Genomic DNA, 21,824 nt, shown 5'->3' on the forward strand with positions numbered 1-21,824 from the left:
ATCATTACCTCGATTCTGGTTCAGGTGTTCCCGTAAATCTGGGTGATCCCTTCGATTCCCAGTATTTCTGCGTCCCCGGTCATACATACTGACCGATCTGGTGTCTCCTGAGCCTTCACTGGTATGGCTCGCTGCGCGGTTGTTTCGAGATGGGTTCCTTTCTAGTTGTCTCGTCTCAATAGTCTGAGACCGAGACATTTGGCTTCTCGTAGGCTGGGCACCTCTACGTTCTCTAGCAGTCTCCCCATTCCCATGTTTCTGCCCAGCTCGCCTTTCCCTATCACCCTACGTCGGTTGCGTGCTTCTCCAAAGCGGTGAGGGATATCTTATCGGCGATGGTGGGTGCCTTATGGGTGATGGTGGCTGCCATCCATTACGGGGCCTAGAAGGTCCTGAGTTTGCCTGTGGCGGTTCAGGAACGTTCTGCGTGTTAACAGGATTTTGGGTCCAAGCCACTGTGGGGGCTCGGTTATTCCTAGTCTCAGCTGGTGCCTCAGCAGTTGAGTTGACAGGAGCTCCAGCCCGGGTATTTCTCCGGGGCCTTGAAGGAGCAGGTTGTTCTGCTGGTGGCAGAGGTTGTTCCGTTCTTTGTGTGGCAGCGTTTTTGTGAGGTCGCCCACGAGGCCTGCGTGGTAGAGCATGAACATCTCGCGAAGGTGGAGCTTGGTGTTGCGATCAATCTAATATTTGATTTTAAATACGCAAGTGCACGTAATCACACAAGTAATATAATGATAAGTAAATCATCTCCACAAGGATTGCAAATTAAAAACAAACTAAGCAAACTAATTACTAAACAATTTTAGAAAATTAAAAGTCAAGTGGGTTGTTTACAGGCTAAACAAAATATTAAAATAAAATGGAAATACTGAAATTAAAAACTGAACTGAACAAGAAAATTGAGAGAAATATATGGATTGGAAAATGGACTTGAATTATTGAATTCCCTTATTATTCGTCTTGAACAATTTGCGGATAGATTGCTGCAGCAATATCCTAGCAAAACTCCCAGGTTAACAAGAATTCCTTTAAATACTCATAAAACTTTCCCAAATTTTATGACATTAATTCTTCTACCTAATTAAACATATTCCTAAGCAAAATCAGATTTAAGAATGCAAATAAAAATTTAATTCTCAAAAGTTACACAAGGCAAATAACATATCCCTATGTTACTTACTAACATAACCTAACCTAGATTATGACTTGTGTCATCCAAGTTTTTCCATTACATTTAATCTTTCCAGCATTAAATATAACTAAATAACTTGCCATTGCTGGCCAAACAACAACAAGAAATTAATGTAAGCAGACTTGAATGAACAAAGGAGATTTACTAGAATGAAGTGCATGAAATTTATAGACTATAACATAGGGTTCATCAACAATTCAAGCCACCTAAAAATTAGTTCATGGCTGAGTTCATAGACATTAATTCACAATCAAAACAGCCCATAATATTCAGATTTATATTCCAACTCAGAAATTAAATAAATAAAGTTTATGAAAATAAGAAAGAACAAATCCAAAATGATGCTTGAGCTTTCTATGCTTGTCCTCCTTCCTTGTTGGTATCTCAGCTTGTTTTCTCTGGTTTTTTCTTTGCCAAAAATGGCTGCTGGTTCTATGTTACGGCTGGAGCATTCTTTTGGGTATATTAGGTTTTCTCTTCTCCTCCAAAAGTACCATAATGCCCCTCTTTTTCTTCCAAAACATAAAGTCTTCCTTCTCTTTTGTCCTTTTCTCCAATATGCTAATTATTTCCTTCTGCCCTTGCCACATCAGCCGAAATATAAGCTTGCTCATTGACTGCCATGTGTTCCATGAGCTCCAAAATATGCCTGATCACAATGCTTCAGTTTTGCTGCAACAATCCTGAATATTTAGCCATCAACACATAAATTCATCACAATAGATTCAAATGCTAGCTCATTCCTTTGTGCACATATCTATCTATGAAATCATTATCTTTAACCCAAGAGCTATTAAAAACTAAAAAATAATTACACTTAATTAAAATAATGAAAACATCAAAGATAGCTACAAAAACTAAAAATAAACTAACATCACCCATGATTTTTTCACAATTATAAGTTCAAAAGCACATAAAATAACTCTTTATTAAAGAGTTATCACAGCCCCAAACTTACAACATTACTCGTCCTCGAGTGATGACTCTAAAAACAAAATACAACTAACAAGAGACAGAAAAGGCACAAACTAAACACCAAAGACAAGAAAACACAAAGGCAAAACACCACAACAAAGGAAAACTTTGCTATTCCAATGGTAAAGAGGGGAAGGTTCTCAGGAAATTTTATTTTGAAAAAAAGAAGCTGACTTTCAATCTTTCACAAGTTTTAAACCAAATTCTTTAAGCATGAATGTTGCTGCCAAAAATATGAATCAAGTGTTTCACCCTTTAGTGCATGCATAGCTTTTCCTAAACAATTTTAATCACCAAAAATCAAGCTAGACCTTGGTCCTCAAGCTTAAATAATGTCTCCATAAGTTACTTAGTGATTCCCTCTCCACTAATGTAGACAAACACCACACCAAAGATCAATAGGTCTTTATCAAGCTTGTAATGATAGGCTAGGGTAAAGGTAGGATAAGAGAGATAAATTTTTGGCTCAAATCACTCTAAACACCTCAATCTTTCTAGGACCTACATACATAAATGCACACATTAATTACCCCCAAAGAAAACCCCACAACACAATATAAATATTGCCACTAGCCTTTATTACTAACATACAAAGACAAAACTAAAAACAACTTTTCCTTTATTTGAAAAGTACACCCCCAAACTTATTTACAAACATACATAATATTTTATTTTCTGATTTTTTTTTTACTAGATGCTTTGATGCAAGGGAGTGTACTCTTAAATTTTTTTTGTTTTTTTCTTTTGGATTCTCTATTTTTTTGTTTTTATAAAAATAAACAACTAAATGGCAAGAGTATAAGAAGATTAATAACCCCCCCCCCCCCAAACTTAAAATCAACATTGTCCCCAATGGTGAAAACAAGCACAAGGAGAAAAGGAAAACACTCACCCAATTTTCTCATGCACTCACTCACAAAACACCCCAAAATGCATAACAAATAAATCCTATAAAGATCAAGGTGCTAAAAGGGTGTGGTGAAAATAGGGGAGTATATATATTGTAAGCTAAGCTAATGTGTGGATAAGAAAGAAAAAAATGACACTTAAGCTCAATGGGGTGACTGTGGATAAAAATGCATACAAGGTAGGCTTCAAAGGCTCAAACGGTCTAAAGATGGCCTAAATCATTTCATTGGTTTGGTATTGTCTAGGATTTCGCCTCAAGGAAAATCACTAAGTAATTCTAGTAACTTAAGCTCTCACAAGAAACTAGCTCTTTCTAGGGTCTCAAAATTGTTTAATCTAACTATGCACAAACTAAAAAGAGAAACATTTGCATCAATCAATGGATAGCAACATTCACATCCAAAGAATTTAGTTGAAAACTCAAGAAAGAAAAATAGTCAACTGCAACTTAGATTGATTAAAGAAGTCGTCATTGAGCCCCCTAGTTACATATGAACAAAAGCAAAGAGTATCACTACAAGAGGAACTAAACAACAAGGCAGGAACATAACAAGCAACAAAGCACACAGAAGCAAGACAAAATAATAGATAAGAAAAGTAGACAACCAGAGAGTTTACGAACAGAATTAATTACAAAACAATAATAATAATAATTAAAAATCAAAAGTGGGTTAAAGAAGCTCCCTCCTCCTAGTCCTCGGAATCAGCATCCGAAGGACTAGGGCCATCATTCACAACTAGCGCGGTCCACGCCTCCAGGATGGAGCTGGGAAAGACTGGAAATGGAGCAGTTGGTTTGTTGAAGTTGTGCTGGAGGGATTTGATGAGAGTTGCATCCCGCTACTTAGCATACTACCAATAAGCATACTGTTGAGCTTCCATAGACACCAACCGGCCAAGAATCTCCTGTTGCTGGGCAATGAGGTCAGTGAGTGGAACTGGGGGAGGCACGGTGGAGGGCCAAGAGGCTGAGGTAGGTGCACGAGTCTGGCCAAAAAGAGTGAAATCCATGTCCCAGCGCTCGAAAAGGATATCCTCTGTGGAAGCAATAGATACCCCAGCTCTAATGCATAACTGTGTGATGAGTGAGGGAAAGAACAGCTTCCCTTTCTTCTTCCTGGCACAGCTAGCAAGCTGCCTAGAGATTAACTGGCCGACATTGATACTCAGCCCAGCCAGTATACAATATAACAAGAGCACCCTCTCTGTGGACACTGTGGTGTCATGTGTGGTGGGCACTAATCGACACTTTAGAAAGCTGAGCCACACTCCAGCTTCAGGCAAAATGGAGGTGTGCAAGAGAGTGCGCACACCGCCAAAAGATATGCACCATTGAGCTCCAGGAGCTGCAACACGCTGTAGTGCCTTGTCAAAGTCAGCTGGGGTAGGTGCCAAGATCATTTCATTATAAAATGTGCTGTCAACGTTGGCTAACCCAAAGAGGGCATTAATAGCCTCACTCGCAAAAGAGACAACCTTGCCACGAACCAACACTTCAGAATTCTCAGCGGATGCTAGGTTGGCATAAAATTCTCTGACCAATGGAATAATGGCATACTCTGGTTTCTGACAGAAAAGTTCCTAATTGTGTTGCTCAATGACTGTACTAATAAAAGCAGGCACCTCAACAGCAGTAGGCAAAAACCCTCTTTCTGGAAACAATTTCTTTGTCTTGACAGACTTATATCTGGCCTTGGCTTGAGCAGAAGTAAGTTTTCTGGTAGGACCTGAAGGGGTAGCTGTTTTCTTGGTTTTAGGAGGTGGGACAGCTGTGTGTGTAGGCTGGGGGGCAGCTGTTGTGGTGGTGGAAGTCTTTTGTTGCTTTGGTGGGGGTGCAGGTGATGCTTGTGGGGCTGCTCTTTTGGATTTGGGTCGGGGTGGTTTTGATGTGGTGGCGGGCGGGGTAGTTTTGGTGGAGGAAGGGGCATTTCTGGCTGTTGGGGGAGGCAGTAGGAGTGGAGCAGTGGGGATTTGTGGGGTCTTTGGTGGGGCAGTGGTGGTTTTGGATGTCTTTTTGGGTGTTTTGGTTGTTTGTGGGATAGGGGTCGATGTAGGTTTTGGTTTATCTGATGGTGGGACAGGGGATGGTGGGGTAATGTTGGTCTTCTTTCGCTGTGCTCTTGTTTTAATGGTCATGTTGGACAAAAAAAAAACAGCAGCCAATTCACAAGGTTATCACACATAAAAAGAGCACCTGAACAGAAATACCACAAAATTTCCAACAGAACAACAGTGCAATATTACCACCCAGTAAGGCCACAGATTATCCAACAAAGTTTCCAACAGATTTGTGTGCTCACCAGATCAAAAACTACCAGTAACTCAACTGCCCAGTAATATATATATTTATCACTATACATGGACAAGGAATTAATACCCCATTTTTTATTTATTGGCTCGGCTGACTATTGGGAGATGAAGGCAGTGTATGGAGCGTACAGCTTGGCTAGGTGAACTGGGCATAGAGCTTCTTGGCTGAGTGGTGGTAGACTCAGTCTGGGTTTGTTCCGAGTGGGTTGGGCTGGAGAGAAATGGCTCTCGGCTGGGACACACGAGCAGGGCGCGCCTGGTTCTGGGGTGCTGGGCTCCTTGTGTTGGCTTGGGTGTGGGAGGCTCGGCTGAGGCGCGCAAGGACAGGGGCTTCTGCGTCGTCCTGGACTGGGCTTGGTGCTCTGGGTTGCTCGGATGCGGCGTGCGAAGAGGCGAGGGCAGGGCGCGGCGAACCCACACACGGCAGCGGAACCAGGGAGAGTGTTCGCGGTTTGGGAGGCTGGGCTGGGGAATGGCGTGGGATATTTTTGGTGAGGGTCGAGGATGGATGGGAGGTGGTGGGCCGCGGTCTGGGGTGGTCGGAGATGGCTTGGTTGGGTTAAGGTGGGCGGAGGGCTGCACGGCTGGTGGAAGATGAATATGGGGAAGATGACAATGAGTATTAGGGTATTTGGGTATATACATATATATATTTTATAAAATAAATAAATAAAATATAAACAGATGCATATTTATAATATATATATTATACATATATATACATATATACATAGTGTCTAAATATAATAAAATTGTTACTGAAATATATATGTATATATATGGTTTTTATCTAGTTTATAAGGTATACATATATATATATAACTTTGTTTTTTCTTATATATATATATATTGTTTAGGTATGTATATAATTATATATTAACATATATATGTAGTAATATATATATTTTATAGTATTATATATATATGTATATGCCTCTGAATAAAACCATGACCCAGGATTTTTCTCTGCCCAGATTGCTAACATTTTGCCCAAGATTTGCTTCAACAACCCAAATTTGACGTAACTCCTTTTTTTCAGAAATCTTTGCGGTCATTTTGCTGAAGCAAAACTCTTGCAAAACCATCAGACTCCAAAATTACTTCCAAAACACCCTGTTTCTTGCTGTCTTAACACCTGAAACACCAAAATAAATATAAAACTGCTCCAAAACATCACAATAAAATGGGATTAAAATTACAAAAAGTGAAATTAAAATAAAATTAAAAATTACTATAATTAAAAACACTCATATGTATATATATATATATTTTTTCTTTCTTTCTTTTCTTTCTGTTTTCTTCTTCTTTTTGTCTTTTTTTTTTTTTTATATACAATATCAATTTACACTTGCTTCTGTTTGGGTTGTCTTTAAATTAGTGCCTGAATCACTTGACAACCCAAAACAACCTCAGCCTTAAGGATCCTCCAAATTGATGGAGGTCTTCTCGCAGTTGACCTCACCTCCCAAATAATGTTTCAGCCACTGCCCATTCACTTTAAACTCCCTTCCGGATTGATCTTCACGAACTTCAACTGCTCCAAAGGGGTAAACTTGCACCACTGTGAATGGGCCAGACCAGCGGGACTTTAACTTGCCAGGAAATAACTTCAAGCGCGAGTTGAAAAACAATACTTTCTGCCCTTTCTCAAAGACCCAAGCTTGAATTTTCTGATCATGCCACCTCTTAGTTTTCTCCTTGTACAACTTAGAATTTTCATAGGAGAACAACCTCATCTCTTCCAGCCCATTTAACTGCAACTTTCGAGCTTGGCAAGTTTCCAGCTTGGAGATCCATATTCAGTTTCTTAGTGGCCCAGTATGCCTTATGCTCCAACTCAACGGGCAAATGGCAAGCTTTCCCAAAAACCAAACGATACGGTGACATTCCCAAAGGGGTTTTGAATGTTGCTCTATAGGCCCAAAGAGCATCATCCAATCGCTGAGACCAATCCTTTCTACTAGGATTCACCACTTTCTCTAGGATTCCCTTGATCTCCGTATTGGATATTTTTGCTTAACCATTGGTTTGGGGGTGGTAGGCGGTGGCAATCTTGTGCTTCACACTATATTTGGCTAACAAAGCTGCCAAAATCTTGTTCACAAAGTGGGTGCCTTCATCACTTATAAGCGCCCTTGGAGTGCCAAAACGGGTGAACACATGCTTATGTAGGAATTTCATGACCACCTTGGAATCATTAGTAGGACTTGCCACTGCTTCAACCCACTTAGAGACATAGTCAACAGCCATCAAGATATACAAATTTCCAAATGATGGTGGAAATGGCCCCATGAAGTCGATTCCCCAAACATCAAACAATTCCACTTCAAGGATGCTATTCAAAGGTATTTCACTTCTTGCTGAAATATTACCAACACGCTGGCAGCGGTCACATCTCTTAGCAAATTCGTGAGCATCCTTGATAATAGAGGGCCAATAGTACCCCGATTGAAAAACCTTAGCGGCTGTTCTTTGCCCACCAAAATGTCCACCATAAGGAGCTGAATGGCAATGCTCTAGTATGCTAGAAACTTCATCCTCGGGCACACAACGCCTCATGATTCGATCTGAACATTGTTTGTACAAATAGGGCTCATCCCAATAATAGAATCTCACATCATGAAAGAACTTCTTGAGTTGCTGCCTATTCAAATCAGGTGGCTGCAAACCACTCACCAAATTGTTGACAAAATCAGCGTACCATGGAGTAGTGGTTTGGTTCACAACCAACAATTGCTCATTGGGAATTTCTCTTTAATAGGCCCTTCATTTTGCTTTTCACTTCCAGCTTCAAGTCTAGATAAGTGGTCAGCCACTTGGTTCTCCGTTCCTTTTCTATCCCGAATTTCCAAGTCAAATTCTTGAAGAAGCAACACCCATTGAATAAGTCGTGGCTTAGCATCCTTTTTGGCAATTAGATACTTGATCGTTGAATGGTTTGTATAAACTACCACTTTAGTGCCCACAAGATAAGCTCTAAACTTGTCAAAAGCAAACACCACCACCAAAAGCTCTTTCTCGGTGGTAGTATAGTTCAATTGGGCATCGGCTAATGTCTTGCTTGCATAGTAAATGGAATGAAAAACCTTCTATTTTCGCTGCCCAAGAACAGCACCCACGGCGAAATCACTAGCATCGCACATCAATTCAAAGGGGAGAGACCAATCCGGAGCTACAATGATGGGTGCAGTGATAAGAGCCTTTTTTAAAGTCACAAATGCTTCTTGACACTCCTTGGTGAACTCAAATGCTCGATTTTGCTCAAGTAAGGAACAAAGGGGCTTAGAAATCTTTGAAAAATCCGTTATAAACCTCCTATAGAAGCCCGCATGCCCCAAAAAGCTTCTAATCCCCTTGACTATAGTAGGTGGTGGCAATTTTTCTATGACTTCTAGCTTTGCTCTATCCACTTCTATGCCCTTGTTAGAAATTCTATGGCCCAACACAATGCCTTCTTGAACCATGAAATGGCATTTTTCCCAATTGAGTACCAAGTTTGTTTCTTCACATCTAGCCAAGACTTGCTCCAAGTTATCCAAACAAGTGTCAAAAGACTCCCCAAATACTGAAAAATCATCCATGAAGACTTTAAGAGACTTCTCCACCATATCTGAGAATATTGCCATCATACAACGTTGGAAAGTGGCAGGGGCGTTGCACAGCCCAAAAGGCATCCTTCTAAAGGCAAAGGTGCCATAAGGACAAGTAAAGGTAGTCTTCTCTTGGTCTTCCGGCGCGATAGAAATTTGATTATAGCCTGAATACCCAATGAGGAAACAATAAAACTCTTTTCCAGCCAACCGATCAAGCATTTGGTCAATGAATGGCAGCGGGAAGTGGTCTTTACGAGTAGCCTTATTCAACTTCCGATAGTCCATACAAACACGCCACCCCGTCACTTGTCTTGTGGGAATCAACTCATTATTTTGATTAGCCACCACTGTGACTCCACCTTTTTTAGGAACACACTGAATTGGGCTGACCCAAGAACTATCTGAAATTGGGTAAACAATTCCATAATCAAGCCACTTAATTATCTCTATTCTGACCACTTCCTTCATGATAAGATTAAGCCTTCGCTGCTGCTCAACAGAATTATTACAGCAATCCTCCAACATAATTTTATGCATACAAAATGAGGGACTTATCCCCTTGATATCTGCCATAGTCCAACCAATGGCCCTTGTGTATTTCTTCAAAACAGCCAGCAACAAACTCTCTTTTTCAGCTCCTAACATGGCTGAAATAATCACAGGCAAGGTCTCATTATCTCTCAAATAAGCATACTTCAAGTGACTAGGCAAAGGCTTCAACTCTAATTTTGGTGGCTCTTGAATAGAAGGCTTAGGAGGCTTAAAATTCCTTTCCGACAAGTTCAATGACTCAAAAGGCCTCCTGAATTTAGCAAAGGGCTGCTTTGACTCCACCCATGTAACTTGGCTTTCTTCCTCTTCACTTAAGCTTTAAGCTCTTCAAGTGACCTCACCCCCACTCCATCTTTACAAGCTTCCTTCTGGAATTTTTCAGCGACAATAGACTTAATTACACTTAGCCTAGAGCATTCTTCAACCTCATCCAGAAACTTCATAGCATTGAACACGTTGAAAGTCACTTGTTGGTCATTCACCCTCATAGTAAGCTCCCCTTTTTGTACATTAATCAAGGTCCTCCTGGTAGCTAGAAATGGCCTACCCAAGATAATAGGAACATCTCTATCCGCTTCATAATCAAGGATGATGAAATTGGCCGGAAAAATGAATTTATCAACTTGCACAAGTACATCTTCAATTTTTCCTTCCGGGTGTGCCATAGAACGATCTGCTAACTGCAAAGTGACTGTGGTTAGTCTTGCTTCGCCAATCCCCAACTTCTTGAAAATTGACATGGGCATCAAATTGATACTAGCCCCCAAGTCACAAAGTGCTCTACCAATATCTCTACCACCAATAAAACAAGGAATTGTGAAGCTGCCTGGATCCTTCAATTTAGGAGGAATTTTACTCTTCAATATAGCGCTACAACCTTCACTCAATGCCACTGTTTCAAATTCACCAAGCCTCCTCTTTTTAGTCAAAATATCTTTCAAAAAATTCACATAGTTGGGCATTTGCTCCAAAGCTTCCACCAACGGTATATTGATGTGAAGTTGTTTCAAAACATCTAAAAATCTCTGGAATTGACTATCTTGTTGCTGCCTTTGAAAGCGCTAAGGAAATGGTGGAGGTGGCTTGCTTATAGGCTCTCCTGTAGCATTTTGCGGAGGATTTGCTGCAGCAATTGCTTCAGGATCAGCATTTAAATTTTTTGATTTCACGGCTTTGTCTCCTTTGTCCCCACTACTTTGGATTGAAGTTGGCTCACTGTTTCTAGTACAATTATCCTCAGTCAATTCCACATTTTTGCCACTTCTTAAGGTAACCGCCTTGCAATGCTCCTTGCCATCCTTTCTTGGGTTTTCTGTATCACTAGGCAAAGTGCCTTGTGGTCTATTCCTTAGCTCATTAGCAAGCTGCCCCAACTGAGTTTCTAGATTCCTCAAGGATGCCGCTTGACTCTGAATCACAACATCGTTCTTGGCCATGTATTTCTTCATTAAACTATCCAAAGAGCTTGAATGAGACACTTGTGGAGGAGGTGGTTGAGCTCTTTGTTGTTGTTGAGAAAACCCCGGTGGATATGTAGGCTTGTTTTGCATTGGTACTCTGCTTGAACTAGCTCCTTGACCCCCCCATGAGAAGTTTGGATGCTGCATCCACCCCAAATTGTAAGAGTTCGAATATGGGTTATTTCGGTTGGCATTTTGATTCCCCACATAGCAAACTGAAGCGGGATTCGAAGGACAACTCTCAAATGCATGTCCATCTCCACAATAAACACAAGATACATCGGCAACTTGTCCCATAGCAGCTGGTTGTACCATTCCCCCCCAAACTCATGTTCTTGAGAAGGTTAGTCATTGAAGAAACTTGAGCGGTCAAAGCTGTCAATGCATCCACTTCAAGTATACCAGCCACTTTTCGACTTGTTGAGGCTCTAACATTGGACCATTGATAATTGTTGCTAGCTATCCTCTCCAAAATCTCATAGGCTTCATTATAGGACTTAGAAAGAATAACCCCATTAGCTGAAGCATCTAACACCATACGAGTGGAAGAATTTAGCCCATTGTAGAAAGTTTCCATTTGTATACAATGCGGGATCCCATGGTGTGGGCACTTTCTCAATAATTCCTTGAATCTCTCCCAAGCTTCACATAATGATTCATCTTCCAGCTGCTGAAATGACATGATTTCATTGCGAAACTTGGCATTTTTGGTAGGGGAAAGTACTTCATCAAGAATTTTTTAGCCAACTCATTCCATGTAGTCACCGAGTCGGGAGGAAGGGTGTTAAGCTGTAACGCCCTACTTCCTTAGAGCCGTTACTAAGTGAGTTTTAAGACAAAACAGTGCAATGAACTCGCTAACCGAGGTTTTGAAACAAAAGTGTGACTAATAAAAAGTTAAGGCTGTAATCTTTGAAAATGCGTTGACTTAATAAAAACTTCTAGTATTAAACGATTGGGATCCCAAAATAAGGTTTGAAAACTATTTACATCTTGAAATAAGTTTACAGTTGATCATTTCTAAAAATCATAGATTATTACAGCCATTTTCAAATAAACCCCCAACCAAAGCAGTCGGGCAGGCCAAACATGTACGCGTCGCTTCACGCTCTCCGTACTCATGGTTGGTTGACTCAGTCATTGCCTTTACCTGCAACACAGAGCACCCGTGAGCCGAAGCCCAGCAAGAAAACTCATGCAAAACATAACATATGCAGTTTATACAGTTTATCATAATAGATAATCCACAGATAAACAAGTCGACCATTAGACTAAGCAAACACGGCCAAGCCGCCCCAGAGCCTTACCGAAGCCTGGGGTATCGGTTCTCACCGCGAGGATAACTCATGTATCCCTTGGGTCCCACCCTGAATATAGCATAACACATGTATCCACCGGGCCCCGCCCTGACTATAGCATCCCATGTGCTAGGTGTTACTTCCGGCCCCGCTGCCGTACCCGGCCTACGCCGCTCTCGGCCCTTCCCGTTCATTCCATTATAATCACACATATAATATAACACAACAACATGCAATCAAATATTAATTCTTTTAAGTCTGCACCCTAACATGTGATGCAATATAGGGTCGTGCCCTGCAATCATCTCATCATGCAACATGCAACATAGGGCCGCGCCCCGCAATCATACTATGGGCCCATGCCCTATCCTACGGGTGTTATAGTTTTCTTACCTGTATTCCGAGCCTCCTGATGCACTAAAGCCGCGAGCACGGTCCTCTAGCACGAGCCTCTCCAATAACCTAGTCACAACACACAAGAAATATCCCTCAACACTAATCAAATCAAAAACCGCTTCCCGGGACCAATCCCACACTCTCGGGACTCCCAAATACCTACAACAATTCATCGGAAATATCCCCCGAACCCCCGGAGCAAAAGCTCAAAAGTGCAACTTTTGGTGCCCTGAAAATGGCCTAGCGCCGCGGTGCTGCCCTATAGCGCCGCGGCGCCCAGCAAGACAGAAAGCCACCCTCGCCTGGACACAACCTCGCGCCCAAGAACAGGGCCGCGGCGCCCCATCGCGAACCCAGAATTCTGGGTTTCTACTTGCGTTTTATCCGAACTTCAACCTCTCCAAATCATCCCAAACAAAACCTAAACCCCCAAAATCATTTCAAGACCCCAAATAAACCCTTTAACAACCTATAAACATTAGTAGCAAGATCAAAACACCATCACACTTAAAAATCTCATCTAGAGTTTCAAATTCCTCAAACTTTAAACCAACCAACCTATCTTTAAATTCCACACTAAAACTTTGAGAAATCAACCTTGAACCCAAGAAATAATAGAATATAAATCTTACCTTGAGTAGTCCTAGCTCAAATCTGGTTTTTGGTTCCTCAAATCCCTTTGAATCTCCTCCTAGGTCTCAAAACTTCAGCCCCATCTACACCTCTTCTCCTTTCTTCTTCTTCTCTTCCAATTTTGGTCAAGGCATCAAATGACCCTAAATACCCAAACCGTGACCCACTAAAACCCAGCTGAGAATTGACTATTACCCTTGCCAAATGACCATGCTACCCCTCCAAATGATCCTTTCTCAACTAATTCCTCAAGGGTACACTAGTCTTTTCACTAATATTTCAATTCTACCATTTTCCAACTAAACTTGTTACTCACAGCAGTAACTAATGGTTACCCAGGTTACTCAATCACCAATAACCATTACCCACTAAATCTCAACTTAGCCACAAAATTCCCGAGGTACCCCTAGGCTCCTCCCGAGCCGGCTATAGAATTCCCGTTGTGACTCTTAAGTTAAGTTTGCTCTCTAGGACCGTCTCGGCACGTGCATCACATTAATAACACCACACTCACGTGGTACAAATCACGGAATACAATTATCACATATTAATACAGTTATGCCCAACATGGCCAAAATTACAATTATGCCCTTCTAACACAATCCGGGCCTACATGCATACTAATATACATAGTCATGCATCTCAAATAATCAAATAGTCACATAACACGCTTTAAATTATAACCATGCAATGCATTTAACTCATAAAATCACACATAAATCCCAACATGCCCTCCTGGCACACTAATCAAGGCCCTTAAGCCTTAATAACGATTTTGGGTCGTTACATAAGCCAAGCTCTAGCTCGATCCCTCAAAGAGAAAGGGAACAATTTCAACCTTAGGGCCTCATCAGTCACTCCTTGTAGCTTGAAAGAATCACTCACTTCCAAAAATGAACGAAGATGAAGATGAGGATCCTCAGTAGGCAGCCCACTAAATTGACCCACTGTTTGCAACATTTGGAACATAACGGGCTTTAACTCAAATTGGGGTGCTTGAATTTCAGGCCTAACAATGCCCGGATTGAGCTCATTAAACATGGGGGCAGCATACTCCCTTATGGCTCTCTCTCTATCATCAGCCATAGCAATTGTGTTAGTGACATTATTAGCACCCTTAAATCCTTCAACCTCTTCGACCATATTAAGGCGATTTTGAGCCCGTTGTTCCCTTAGTCTTCTTCTAATTGTTCTTTCAATCTCGGGGTCAATAGAAGCTAGTTCAATGTGTTCTTTCTCGTTCATATAGTAAATCACCTGAGAAAACACAAGAGCAAGCAAACAAAGTCAGCTCAACAAAGAAAAAAAATAAATTTCAAGTAATTGATTTTACAAGAATTTCTAATTTCAATCCCCGGCAACGGCACCAAAAACTTGTTGCGATCAATCTAATATTTGATTTTAAATACGCAAGTGCACGTAATCACACAAGTAATATAATGATAAGTAAATCGTCTCCACAGGGATTGCAAATTAAAAACAAACTAAGCAAACCAATTACTAAACAATTTTAGAAAATTAAAAGCCAAGTGGGTTGTTTATAGGCTAAACAAAATATTAAAATAAAATGGAAATACTGAAATTAAAAACTGAACTGAAAAAGAAAATTGAGAGAAATATATGGATTGGAAAATGGACTTGAATTATTGAATTCCCCTATATTATTCGTCCTGAACAATTTGTGGATAGATTGCTGCAGCAATATCCTAGCAAAACTTCCAGGTTAACAAGAATTCCTTTAAATACTCATAAAACTTTCCCAAATTTTACGACATTAATTCTTCTACCTAATTAAACATATTCCTATGCAAAATCAGATTTAAGAATGCAAATCAAAATTTAATTCTCAAAAGTTACACAAGGCAAATAACATATCCCTATGTTACTTACTAACATAACCTAACCTAGATTATGACTTGTGTCATCCAAGTTTTTCCATTACATTTAATCTTTCCAGCATTAAATATAACTAAATAACTTGCCATTGCTGGCCAAACAACAACAAGAAATTAATGTAAGCACACTTGAATGAACAAATGAGATTTACTAGAATAAAGTGCATGAAATTTATAGACTATAACATAGGGTTCATCAACAATTCAAGCCACCTAAAAATTAGTTCATGGCTGAGTTCATAGACATTAATTCACAATCAAAACAGCCCATAATATTCAGATTTAGAATCCAACTCAGAAATTAAATAAATAAAGTTTAGGAAAATAAGAAAGAACAAATCCAAAACGATGCTTGAGCTTTCTATGCTTGTCCTCCTTTTTCCTTGTTGGTATCTTAGTTTGTTTTCTCTGTTTTTTTTTGTTTTTTCTTTGCCAAAAATGGCTGCTGGTTCTATGTTACGGCTGGAGCATTCTTTTGGGTATATTAGGTTTTCTCTTCTCCTCCAAAAGTACCATAATGCCCCTCTTTTTCTCCCAAAACATAAAGTCTTCCTTCTCTTTTGTCCTTTTCTCCAATATGCTGATTATTTCCTTCTGCCCTTGCCACATCAGCCGAAATATAAGCTTGCCCATTGACTGCCACGTGTTCCATGCGCTCCAAAATATGCCTGATCACAATGCTTCAGTTTTGCTGCAGCAATCCTGAATATTCAGCCATCAACACATAAATTCATCACAATAGATTCAAATGCTAGCTCATTCCTTTGTGCACATATCTATCCATGAAATCATTATCTTTAACCCAAGAGCTATTAAAAACTAAAAAATAATTACACTTAATTAAAATAATGAAAATATCAAAGATAGCTACAAAACTAAAAATAAACTAACATCACCCATGATTTTTTCACAATTATAAGTTCAAAAGCACATGAAATAACTCTTTATTCAAGAGTTATCACTTTGGGTCTCAGGCGGAGGCGCGGGCTGAGCCACCTGCGCCTCAGCAGCCAATCTGGCCAGCTCCTCGTTACGTTTCTTGGCCTCCACCAATTGTTTTCAGAGTTGACGATTTTCAAGCCCCACAATAGGGACATATCGCTCAGGGTTGTAGTACATGTCCTCGTCGTCCCTGGGGGCCGGTGGTGCAGGTGGTCCTCGAGAGTCAGAGGATCCACTCCTCTCATCTGGGTCAGAATTCATCACCGGGTGCTTCCCAGGGCGCCGGGGATAGTCAACTTCCTTTAGGATTTCCTCCTCAGGAATATTGGGATCATTCACGGCCATAGTTGATTCAGGGAGGCTTCTTCGACTGAATAGACTCACGTACGTACTGCTTAATGCTCTCAATGAAAGCACCAAACTGTTGACGTCATTTTTCGTCAATTTATATCGTAGAGCAATAAAACAACGTATACTATGAAGCGAATGAAAAATGAAGAATGACAAGAGAGTTTTTACATGGTTCAGCAGTTAACTCTGCCTAGTCCAGGAGTCTGTGTTATTAAGGCTTAAAGATTTCTGGAAATTCTTCAGAGATGAATTACCCAGAGCTTATTCTTCAGGCAAAAGAAATCCATCATTTACAAGTGGTCATTCCTCATCTATTTATAGGGGAGGTTACAAAGTTCATTCCCACATATTTTAGGGAGATATTCTATATATCAATTTCAATAATGACATTAAATGCAATATCTTCTACATATATGGAAACGTCCCATAAGAATCGGGAATAGATAACAGACTAAATAATATCCCTTAAATGTTGGGATTATACAACAATAAATACGTTCATACATAAAGGGTTATCCCAGATGACTCATCGGGTCTTTGAGATCAGCGATCGACCCTGTGGCTGTTGAGACTCATGGTATTGCTACGAGCTTACCATCCTACTTCAGGACATGCTCGGAGCAGATAGACACTGCCAAAGCTATCACACTCGAGCTTGCACTTCCCAAGCTCGGACTATTTAATCCGAAGACGATCAATAACCGATGTATCCTAACGTCGTGTTATTTCGAACTCAGAAAGCGTCCCCAGGGTACACATCTTCGAGGTCGTCATTTTACTTCGGAGATCTTATAGCTGGACCATACAATGCAATCATACATTTCGAGCTCACACCTGACGAGTCCAGTTTTTGAGGTCATAACCTCTGGTCTCAAAATCTGGGTGTAATAGCCACTACCACTCTGTTAAGTGGGAAAAAAAAGACACGTGTCACAGATCTGAATAAATCCGTTTTTTTTTTTGTCAAAAACTAATAAAACAAAATTAAAACCTAAAACAAAAATAAAAATAAAAAAACTAAAACCAAATCCTTCAAAAACAAAATCCCCAAAAATTAAACACTTAAATTCTCCCTCTCTCTCTCTTCGGGTCAACACCAGGGGACACAAACCATTTTTGACGGTGTAGCTTGATATCAACGATGGGAGATGCTTCCTCTTCATCTCATGTAAGCTCTCGAAGCAATTAGCAAAAAGTAAGCCTTCGCAGTAACTCTGGGAGGAAGAAAGATTTTTCAAAATCTAGGGGTCCTAACACTTGTCATTGTGGGGAACCATGGGTTCAGAGGACGTCGTGGACAGATGCTAATCCTGGAAGAAGGTTCATTGCTTGCTGGAAGATGAAGGTAAGATTGTTGTACCTTAATTTTTTTTTTCATTTTTTGTTTGTTTAATCACAGGTTCTTTGTTGCCTTTTTCATTTTTTTTTTTTTTTTGAATTTCCATTCAGCAGGTGAGTGTAATTTTTTTCATTGGGTTGACCCTGAAATTTGTGAAAGATCCAAAAAAGTCATACCGGGGATATTGAGAAGAATTAGGGAGCAAGAGCACAAGATTATCAATACCAGAGAACCACTGCAGGCTATGGAAAACGAAGACCAAATTATGGGACCAATGACATGTGGAACTTGCTATTTGAGAGACCAAGCTAATGAAAATGGGGCTGGCCTTGTTTGGATTTGTAAAAATTTCAAATTAATATTGCTGATGTCTATATTTGTTGTTGTTTTGTGTGTTTGGTTAAAGAATTGAACTTGTAATTTGAATCAATGACTGTATGTATATTGACAATGAAAATGGAATTTGTAACTAGTATTTTGCAGCAATGAAATTTTATTTATTTTGAATCCAAAATGTTCTTGCAAGTTGTCTTTTTAATTGTTATTGCAACTTGTATTTTGCATGATTTTGCACCAGTAAATAAGCCATAAACCAGTAAATAGTTGATGCATCATTAATTAAGTCAATTTGAGTGCCATTATCATGTCCCTATTTAGTAATTCAAAAGTCATAAACTAGTAAAAAGATCCTGCACTAGTACAAAATTCTTATAGTTTTAAGCCATAAACCAGTAAATAAACTAGTAAAATTTTGAAATAGACCAACAATATAGCATTAATTTTGGCCTGCAACACATTCAATATAAGATATCCAATACAATTAGCCATAAAACAGTAAAGTATAGGGAGTTGCTCATTTATCCATCCACCCTAAATATTTAAATAAAAGAAGCTGCTCTACACAAAATGACTTGTTCCATCCCCTCTTCTACACAGAAACTAACATTACAAAATGAGTTGTTGTAGAGCAGGTCTAAAATTCATCCTTGTTGCTGCTGAGATCCAGAGGCCTGTTCCTTTGCTTTTTGTCTCTTTCTCCTCTCATTCCTCTTCACTGTCTCAGGAAGTGGATTAGCCATAAATGGTCTACCTCTCTTCTTAGTAACTTTGGGCTGCAACATATCACAATCATCAACATATCAATTAGCTTTCAGTAATATCACAACCAATAACATATCATATAAAAAATTCATGACAGTAGATAAGAGTGTACCTCCTTAACAACTTCATTTTGGCAAGTCGTCTTAGAAGGCCCAGTCTGCTTACATCTGTTGCAGTGATTAGCTTGACCCTTCCTGGAAAGTGTTGTAGCACCTGGTGGAGGTTCATCATTGCTTCTGTTTCTCTTTTTCTTTGGTCTTCCAGGTAGGACTTGCTCTGGAGGTGGGAGTATGGGGTTTAGGCTAGTTTGAGGCCACTTATCTGCACTAGACATGGGCTCAATTATCCCAACATATACAGCCATGTATGCATCTTTTTTATACCAGTCATCAACATAATCATAATGGTTCAATCCTAATGCCCATATAGAAGCTAAATCATGGGGACATGGTATGCCAAATAATTGGAAAGCCCTACAAGTGCACACTTTCTTCACCAAATCAACCATAAATGTTTATGTTCCTTTATATGTTATTGAAAACCGAGCATTTCCAGCCATTGTTGAGTAACATTCTATGGCCACTTTCTTGTGTTTCTTAATAATTGCAAAGATCCTTCTACCAACTAGATTTACCCATTTCTTAACTTCTTCCCTTTTGGTGTTGAATCTGCACATAAGCCAGAATCGGACATTCTCTAACAGTGTTACAATTGCTTTGTCTCTTGCAGGCATGATAGCTGAGTTAAAGCTTTCACAAAGATTGTAAAGACACATATCACACTTCACAGCTTCTCTAAAATGTGATTTGCTCCATTCTTTAGGGTCCTTTTTCAGCAACCATTTGTAAGCATTCTCATCTACTTCTTTCAGAGCATTCATTCTTCGAGTAAACTCCACAAGCGTAGTTGCCCGTGCACAGCCCCATAACATTTGTTTTAATATCAAACCAGGATGTTCTTTTTTGAAGTTGGAGTGCAAATGCCTCACACAAAACCTGATTTCACTTCCAATCATAATGTCAGCCAAAGCTTTTTCCAAACTCTTATGTCGGTCACTCATCATTGTGAAAATACTTGGGTTTTCAATGCCAAGATCCTCAACTATTAAATTCATAAACCAAGTCCAAGTTTCAGTGTTCTCCTTCTCAGCAATTGCATATACCACTAGAAATTGTGAGTTGTTTGGGTCTATACCTACAACAGCCAATAAAATACCCTTGCAATAGCCTTTCAAGAAACATCCATCCAGTCCTAGCAAAGGCCTACAACCATTATTGAACCCATCCTTACAAGCCTTCAAGCAAATATAAACCCTCTCAAATACTCTTTGGCCATCAACAAGGTTAGTTTTAAGTAAAGATGTGCTACCTGGGTTTGTCTCCATTAGTTGCCTGCAGTAGTCATCAAGGATTAAATATTGATCCTTAACCGAACCCTCCACCAGATTTCTTGGATAAGCCTTAGCCCTGTAGAAAATGGTTTGTGACACATTGCTGAATTTTGTTTTCTGGGTCATTCCCATGAATCCATTGTAGTCTGTGTTTGGATTAAGTCTGAACTGCTCCAAGAAATGCTTGGCTAACCATGTGCTTGTCACAAGTTTGTTGTTGAACACTATCCCACAGTGGTGTTCTGACTCGTACTTGTTTATCCTAACAGTCTTCTTATCATTACCCTGAACTCTTCCATAAATAAACCAATCACAACCTTCACCCTTGCATTTGGCTTTTATTCTAGATCTGTCATTGAAAACAAACTTGTATGTTATATTACTGTTAATAAATTGATCTTTCAAAGCCTCCCTTAGATGCTCCGTGGTAGGAAATTCCATCCCAAGCTTGAACTCAAATTTCTCAAACTTGTTAGTAGGGTTGTATTCACTCTTGCTCTTTATAACAGTGTGCTCATCATCACTACACAGGATGTTGAGATCATCCTCAAATATTACTCCTTCAGAATCAACATAATCTTGCTCATTACAATGGTCTATCACTGAAGACCACCACTTTCTTGGATCAGTTGTGTTCTCTAAATCATTTTTATGTTCACCATCATCAACATAATCTTCCTCTTCCAACAGAAAATCATCTTTCTCAACCTTCCTCTTTCCCTTTCTCCTCTTCTTGTTACACTTCCTCAGGGGATGCTTGCCTTTTCTTTTGGTCTCAGTGATAAGCGTACAAAATATACGCTTATTCATAACTTTTTCAGTTTGATTTGGTTGTTTTTCTCAAGAGAAAGCCTGTATTTGATCTTTTTGGTGAACTTGTGCAGTGTGTCGCTATAATTCTGATTAGTACGAGAATTCGGATAAATATCTGTTTAAGTAGTCGAAATTGGTTAATATTTGGAGATTTGGTACAAACGATATATCGCCTGTCTTGGGTGATATATCGCCACTTGAGGAATTTCAATTTTGACTGAAGCAGAAACGACATCAGATATTGCGTTTTTATCGAGTACATTCGGCAGGCGATATATCGCAGCATTATAGGCGATATATCGGCACAAGGGTATTTTTGGAAATTCGTAGGTTTTGTTTTTGGGAAAATAACAAGAAGATTGGAAGAAACAAAGAAGGGAGGAGTTCTGACAACAGGAGAAAAGAAACAGAGAAGAATTCACTTTTATTATTTTCTTTATGCTTTTGAATTTTAGATTATGTGATGATGTTTAATATTATGAACTAAATTCTTATTTAGAGTGTTTTAATGTAGTCACTGGATATTCTATTCATCTTTAATGCAATTTCTATAATTCTTTGAATTTATGTTTATCTATTATTCTTATGTTTAATGCTTGTAATTGATTGGCCATCTTTTGCATGATTATTGGTTTTAATTCAATATCTGAAAAGTGAGAATGGAATAGTTTTAGG

The 21,824-nt window shown here is 39.6% G+C and overlaps 2 protein-coding genes and 1 non-coding gene across 3 annotated transcripts; 1 reads left to right on the top strand and 2 right to left on the bottom strand.

Moving 5' to 3' along the window:
* Positions 1–8,106: 8,106 nt before the first annotated feature.
* LOC133780582 (uncharacterized) lies at positions 8,107–10,493 on the bottom strand. Its single transcript, XM_062220237.1, has 3 exons — positions 9,868–10,493; positions 8,878–9,781; positions 8,107–8,442 (listed from the first exon to the last, which is right to left on the bottom strand). The coding sequence occupies exons 1-3, from the start codon at positions 10,491–10,493 to the stop codon at positions 8,107–8,109; spliced, it is 1,866 nt and encodes a 621-aa protein (XP_062076221.1).
* A 1,091-nt stretch (positions 10,494–11,584) lies between these two features.
* Positions 11,585–11,691, top strand: LOC133813696 (small nucleolar RNA R71). Its single transcript, XR_009884700.1, has one exon. It is a non-coding gene; the product is annotated as a small nucleolar RNA R71 (small nucleolar RNA).
* Positions 11,692–19,460: 7,769 nt separating this feature from the next.
* Positions 19,461–21,146, bottom strand: LOC133780593 (uncharacterized). Its single transcript, XM_062220243.1, has one exon. The coding sequence runs from the start codon at positions 21,144–21,146 to the stop codon at positions 19,461–19,463; it is 1,686 nt and encodes a 561-aa protein (XP_062076227.1).
* Positions 21,147–21,824: the final 678 nt, after the last annotated feature.

This window comes from Humulus lupulus, chromosome 1 (assembly GCF_963169125.1).
Source record: "Humulus lupulus chromosome 1, drHumLupu1.1, whole genome shotgun sequence".
Lineage (NCBI taxonomy): Eukaryota > Viridiplantae > Streptophyta > Magnoliopsida > Rosales > Cannabaceae > Humulus > Humulus lupulus.

Bases quoted from the DNA above. Each gene is read 5' to 3' on its own strand.
- LOC133780582 (XM_062220237.1), bottom strand. From the start codon at position 10,493: ATGCCCAACTATGTGAATTTTTTGAAAGATATTTTGACTAAAAAGAGG. The intron at 9,782-9,867 runs GTCACTTGAAGA...TGCTAAATTCAG, and splicing joins AAAGATGGAGTGGGGGTGAG to GAGGCCTTTTGAGTCATTGA. The intron at 8,443-8,877 runs GTACTCAATTGG...TATGCAAGCAAG, and splicing joins GATGTGAAGAAACAAACTTG to ACATTAGCCGATGCCCAATT.
- LOC133780593 (XM_062220243.1), bottom strand. From the start codon at position 21,146: ATGAATAAGCGTATATTTTGTACGCTTATCACTGAGACCAAAAGAAAA.